The sequence below is a fragment of the Fringilla coelebs genome (assembly GCF_963513975.1).
Source record: "Fringilla coelebs genome assembly, chromosome: Z".
Classification (NCBI taxonomy): Eukaryota; Metazoa; Chordata; class Aves; order Passeriformes; family Fringillidae; genus Fringilla; species Fringilla coelebs.
This window is the reverse complement of record NC_140031.1, coordinates 34,719,672-34,726,764: the sequence shown is the minus strand read 5'-3', so window position 1 is coordinate 34,726,764 and position 7,093 is coordinate 34,719,672. Positions and strand designations below refer to the sequence as shown.

Genomic DNA, 7,093 nt, shown 5'->3' with positions numbered 1-7,093 from the left:
AAGAATGTGTGTGGTACTTGTATTTTGCCTTCTATTAAAAATGCTTGAAGAAGATATAAATTATTTGTTTAGTCTGGATATTTATTTTTTCATTGCTCTCGCATTGCTGTCTCATTGCTGAGGATTTATATATCTCACAGGCAGCAGCTGCTCAGTGCTACAATGCCCACAGGCACAGCAGAAAGAATAAATGCTTTTGGTCTCACTGACACAATTTAGCTTCACCTGGGTTTGCTCTGGTGTAAAAGCAAAGTCTCTGTAGCAACAGGAATTGAATGTGCCAGGATGCAAGGCTTACAAGGCTTATCATACTTTAACTCCTAAGAGCACCTCCTTGTTCTGCATGCCCAGCAAAGACATGCCACGGGGGTAACATCACTGCTTGGTATGTTGTTAAAAACAGGTTTGCTATTTCTGCAGAACTTGAAAAGGCTTAAAGGGTAGCTTGGACTAACTCAAAATTAAGGTCAACAGCATTTCAACTCCTGCTTGTAGATGAGGAATTACAAAACCATCCTAGTAATCTAGTGGTTCAAAGGGGTAATTTAACTGCCTAGTGAAAGCAACACGTTTAATTAACAACAGTCTATTGTTAAATGAGATTATGAGCATTACCATGACAGCAGACCTGTCATGTGCACTCTTCCAGTACATTTTCCATACTAACACGATTTCACATCAACATTGGGGAATCTCTATTTCCAGCATCACTAATGCAATTCACACAGCTCTTGCCAAAATATACTAAAGACTCAGTCATAACTGTTGATGCTAAGCCACAGTTTTCACTTTTCCTATCACACACCAGTCAGTAAAGCCTTTTGAATATTTCTGCTCTTTTGAAGCCTTATGAATATTTCTGCTCCCCAGCCCCATGTGTACCAAAGGCAAGTTGTCTGAAAGGAAAAGAGATAAAGGGTTTTGATTGTAGACAAATTACCTTCATCAAAGATACTGAAGATTTTAGTAATTAAGCATTTTCTGCTAAAAGATTTCTGAAATATTACTTGTTTAAATGAGAGAATTAAGGGGATCATATCCCTGAAAAATTGAAAAAAAAATTAAGATATGCAAGATTAATATGTTTTCATGGTACAGAATAAACCACTGATAGTTGTATGTGACTAGATCGCCCAGAAGGCTATGTTTCCAAGTCCAAAGGAGTTGCATCTGTGAGAAAGAGTTCTAGCACCCTGTCTTGGAGTAGGTGATATGGATTTTAAAAGATGGCATCTGCTCAAGGCTCATCCTGACATGTCCTTAGCAGAATTTTTTTCATCTTTTACACAACTTAGTAATTTCCTTAGGAAACTTCAAAAACTTCAGGTTTTTTGAAGAAAACAATATATTTTTAAATATACTGTTTTACTTCAAGGATTTGGTTGTGTTCTTATCTTTTTCTTGACAAGCTCTATTATATATATAGAAACTAAAACAAATACTGGCAGATCCTAGAAGAATGCAACCATATTTAAGACTCCAACAGCAAAGTTCAGTTTGAGAGGCACAGTATTTAAATGAGGCCACTGAGAAGATACTGTACAAAAGGCACAGAAAATAAGGCAGACAATGATGCAAGCACAGACATCTGTAGGAAGAAGTCAGATCCAGAAAATGGAAGAGGGTAAAAAAACCAGGTGAATATAAAACAGAGGGGAGGGAGGGAGGAAGGGGGAGCCAAGAAGAAAAAATATTCAAACTAGTATGCCAAAATGTATGCAAAACCAACTCATTTCAGCTATAAAACAGAAGAATTAGGATACATATTCCAAAAAGATATAGTAATATCTTGAAATAACTTAAAAGATCAGATTAGTTAGATTCTTAAAAACTGAGTAAGTATATCTGTAAAAAGTCTGCTGGCTTGATTTCAAATAATAAACCATAATCTAAAGGTCATTGCTTTTCATGTCTGTTAAGGCACCTGGAAGGCTGTTGTCTGTCAAAAGCAGGTTATTGTTAATTTATCACACTGTAGTCTAGGGCATTAAAATGCACTAAAATGATCAATTGAAAAGAAGATAATTTGAAAACTGTGGAAACTTACCTAGATTACAGAAACATTAAGCTAACGATGAATGGTATTGCTAGCTGGAATTTGGAAACCATTTTACATTAAAAAATTTTCCTTATTTAAGTTGACTGAAGAGGTACTCCCTATATTCTATGACTAAAAGAAAACCACCACTATCATTTTCAAAAAAAGAAGATAGAAATTTAAAAAGTGAAGTATTGTGGCAGAAGTTATAATAAATCATGTTTATTACTTTTAATGACTGCTGCAGCAATTCAGAACTGGCAACAGGGCTGAATCTGGAGGGATTAAATCCTCCTGTTCAGCATAGTACATGTATGTTGAAGCAGATGACCTCTTCTTTCATTTTTATCTTGTATTGCATTCATGTTATGACCTAGGTCAATTTTTAATTGTCCGACTGCTTGAAAATGCACCAAGTAATGGTGATCTGACTGGTGTCCTTGGTTATAACTGCAGTGTTGTAGGTTTTCTGTCATTTTTTCTTGTGCTCGATAGGAAGGAGCAAGAGCCAAACACATGCTCCCTTGTCAAACCAAACCTCAGTCAGGCAAGAGATAAAAGCACAAGTATTATGTTTCTGGGATCAAATCACCCTTTGATCCTAAAGGCTTTCAGCTGGGTGATCCTTAGTGTTACAGGATACTTTGTTACCACAGTTATCATCAGTAAACCAAGTAAATACTTGTTATTATTATTATTATTAATGCCACTCAAAATGCTTATGTAGTGTCTTCAATGCACTGAGCTCTTTTAGAAAGCTCTGCTATGGAAAATTAATGATATTAGAGGACTTTGAGTAGCATACATGGTACTTCAGCAACAATTTCAGTGGCTACTCATTGCTTCCCAGCAATGGTGGTGAGCTGAACTGAGAAACAGAACCAGCTTTAAACCACAGAAAAAAATTAAAAAGAAAGAAGAAAAAAAGGGGTTATTCAGTAGGCAGAATGCAGACCAGTTTCCCTCCTAGCTGCCCACAGGATGATAGGATCATGGTGTGAAGGCTGGTGTAAGCTGGGTATGTGACTTGGGCATTTAAATTCTACCAGAGCAGGGTGACTGTTCTCTAGTCCATTTTAGAAGGTTTTTTTTTGTAGCTCACTTTTCCCAGAAGAAATTCTTCCTTATCTTATGGCAAATGTATCCTAAACAGCTATGCTCTCTTACTTTTCCTTCTGTACAGAAGATTTTCTCTTGACTCCATCTAAACATTAATATTTGAAGTATCTAATCAAGCAGCATCTTTGCCACCTATAGTGGTAATACTATTAACAACAGAAATACAGACAGGGTATTACACAAATTACTAAGTAGAAAGCAGGCTGAAAGAGGGAAGGTTAAGATGCTCTAACTGACAAGTAGATTTCAAGCAGCTGAGTCAGCAGTTCCGATATCACAGAAGATACTCATGTACATTGTTTTTAGATGCAAATTCTTAAAAACTGCTTTCTGCTAAAAAAGACTTCCAAGAAATTCCCAGTACTATAGGCAGTGAAGTTTGTTGTAGCTTGTGCAAAGGTGATAAAGCACAACTGTCTGCAAGAGCATTCTTGTGGAAAAGTCAGAGGCTGGGGAAGATGGGGTATTTCCCTCAACTGCCTTGCTCACAGGCTTTAATTACCTGTTTATATGAAAGTCTCTGAAGACTCCCTGAACAACGTTCAGGTGGTTCTGAGGGCAGAAGTTGGTAAAAATAGGCTCCATTTCAGGTTAAACTGCTTGCCTCCCTAGCTGTTTCCATGATCAACAGCAAGCAGTCCCTTATGCTAATGTCTAAGAAAAACTTCAGAACAAACTGCCTTTGCAAGAAACACATGCTGCAATTACAGCAACAGTTCACAAAAAAATTTAGTCTGTTTTGCCATTTGCTAATACTTGTAATGAATTCCACTGCCATCTCAGGAATGAAACAGCTGGCAGTAACTATGCATGACCAACCTGAATTGATACAGAAGGAAATAATATTATCCCTCACAGTGTCCTCTTCTTTCATCCCCAAGCTTCTGTGCCACACTGCAGCAGCTAAATTAAGCAATGGCCTAACTAGAATTAAAATTCAGATGAACAAGTCAAACCTAAACAAGCACAGACACATGAACAAATGACCATATGGAGGTAAGGTAGGGCTTATCTTCAGTTGTGTATGGAAAACTATAACAAAAATATCTTTGGCCTTCATTATTAGGAATTATTTGTGATATTTTCAGAGAGGACATCATTAGTAGGAAGAGACAATATCATTTAAAAAAATAATTTTATTTTTTCCATACTTAGTATTAAAATAATCTGGAATGCAAGTTGAGCTTGACAGAAAGCAGAAACCAGCAGTTCCATTAGTAATATTTAGACACTACTGCAGTTCTTTAAGTTTTAAGAAACTTCACCGATTTTGGATACAAAAGCAAAACTCCCCATACAGTAAGAAATGTAAAATTACAAGTCTAAGTCTCACCAGGCACAAAACTGAAGTTTCCCTGAGAAGATGTAATTACAAACTAGTGTATAAACTTTATATCACAATATCAGGGCGCTTTAAGAATACAAAAGATCTGAATTCTTTAATACTCCATGCTGAAGACAAAATTTTCAGGAGGATTAAGAATTACATGTAACAGAACTGCAGCAAACAGATCTAAGTAAAATGGTAACAGCTGGCTTTGCATATCCCCTTTTGCATAGCTTTTAGATATCTTCTAATGTTATATTCCTGAGATCTTTTAGTGTTCAGTATGAAGTGCAGTCCAGCTGCTTTGTACCCCACCCCTTCATCTTTCTCTTTCCAGTTAGCATTACATTAATGGGAAAAATAATTGAGAATAACTGTGAACAACATGCATTTTCTATGCCTTAAAACAGTTTAGCCAAAGGAAGTCCATTAATTACACCTTTGAGATAATAAATATTCCAAATAGTTGGCTTTCCTGCTGTCTGATTTTGTACCTAAAGTTCCAAAGTTCAGTGTTTTCTCCCTCTCGTCCATGGACAGGGCAGGGCAGGAGCAGCACCACAACAACACGGTGAGAGTCATTATACCCATTATCAGCATCACCACGACTGCTGTAACACGTTGAAGTACATCGCAGTAGAATATCTGTACTTATGTTTTCTAACAGGAGCACACACATTTCAGTTTTTTTGCAGATACAGAGCTTTGTGTCGCAAATACTCTTCCAAGCATTTCACTGCAAAAGGGTCGACATCAGTGTCAAACTTATTAGCAAATAAGTGGTGGTTTCGTAGCATCCACTTCAAGTCTCCTACTCCAAAAACACAGACAGAGCGAATGTGAACTCCACTGCATGGTGGGTAGGGTGCACCTTTGGACACATCACCTTCAAAGTACTGCCATTTGACAAACCTGGCCAGGGCATTCATGTCAGAAACGTCATACTTGTCACTGGAAGAAAACGCACCTGGGACTTCAGGGATTCTCTGAATTGTTGCCCACAGGTACTCATCTGGGCTGTAAGTATCTTTTGCCCACTCAATGAACTTAAGTATTTTGCTGTCTTCTAGTACATATTCTACAAAGCTCCTGCTAACTACAAAATAGGCACTGCCAGAAAAAACTGGAGTACTGAGAGGTGGTAGTTGTTTGTCTATGCCTGTGTTCTTTATTTTACCATCAATAATCTCATGGTGTTTCTTCCACCTTACTTCTTTATAAACAGGCATTTTTTCTGTTTCCAAGCTGTTTTCACCCTTTAGGGCTTTTAATTTCTCTACTATTTCCTTGTTGGTCTTTATAGGAAAGTCCATACCACACAGGTTTATTAGATATTTCCAGTTTGAACTTCTTCTGTGGAGATCTTTCATGCAGTTAATGTCTGCCTGCACTCTGCTCCACGAAGCATATACCACACTCTCTAACTGGCTGGAAATAAAGACATTATCAAAACATGAGACTATTCCCTTCACAGCAGCAAAAAAGGATTCTGGAGACTTTTTGTCTACATGAATGCAGTAAAAATTCTGTGGAGCATAGATTGATCTTAGAAGTCTATCCAGCATCTCAATTTTGTGATAAACCACTATTGAGTAAGCAATTGGAAATTCTGCTTCTTCATTACTGAGAGGTTCCATAATGTATTTCCTAGTCTTGGTGAAGGAGGCACAGTCTGCAGTCATGTTAATATAATCATCTGTTGTTAGTCTGGGGCGTTTCTTAAATGACACTGATAATGCCTCAAGCTGTACCTTCTGTATTTCTTCTATATCCCCCTCAATAATCTTGGTGCAGTTAACATCGCTAACAGGATCTTCTTTTGTTAGCTCCAGATGTCTCCGATTTAGGAAGTCTTCTTTCTGGTTAACTTTCAAAACCGAAATTATTACTAGAATGAGAGTTAGACCCAAGAAAAGCCTGAAGCGTGAGTTGTAGCAAAACCGTAATTTCCTCTTCAGCATTTCAAATACCAGGTAGCTTTGCAGGGCTAAAAAAAAATGTCCTCTTCTCTGTTCATATGAGCTTCAAAAACTTCAGAAAAAAATTCTGGTTTTCAGGAATTTGGCAAGGTTTTCAGGGAAATGGAAGGAAAAATCCTAAAACAAAATGGAATATGATAGTAATTCTTAGACTAAAAGGCTTCTTAAAAAAATTGGCGATTAATAATTATACTTTTATTTAGTGACATAAAAAGATTAATAGTTCAGCCAAAAATATTGTTGAAAATTAAAAATTAACAAATAATTTTTTTATAGAAAAACACTGGGAGAAACATACCATTTTCATGAAACTTCCACAGTACTAACACTTAAAACTGAAATTCAGTAAGAAAATAGAGCTAATTCAGCTGCATTTAAAACAAAATTGAAGTCAGATACACTACTGAGAAGCAAGTATTTCTTGTTAATTCATGCTTTAGAGCTTGACTAGAATGTTTACTGCTCACTTCAGGGTTGACATAGATTTTTTTATCATTAAGACTTACCATTCACTTCCTGGATGGTGGTCATGCTTTAGTTCTCGACAGCAAAGTCCCTGCAGCCTTTCAAGATCTTTTTGGGAGACAGTCTCTTCAACATCCTTCATATAAGCTTAGAAATACCACCAGG

The 7,093-nt window shown here is 36.8% G+C and overlaps 1 protein-coding gene across 1 annotated transcript; it reads right to left on the bottom strand.

The window, feature by feature from the left end:
• Positions 1–5,164: 5,164 nt before the first annotated feature.
• On the bottom strand, positions 5,165–6,445 carry GCNT1 (glucosaminyl (N-acetyl) transferase 1; the record flags this gene model as incomplete). The annotated part of the gene is made up of 1 exon (XM_084225626.1): positions 5,165–6,445. The coding sequence occupies one exon, from the start codon at positions 6,443–6,445 to the stop codon at positions 5,165–5,167; it is 1,281 nt and encodes a 426-aa protein (XP_084081752.1).
• Between the last annotated feature and the right edge of the window lie 648 nt (positions 6,446–7,093).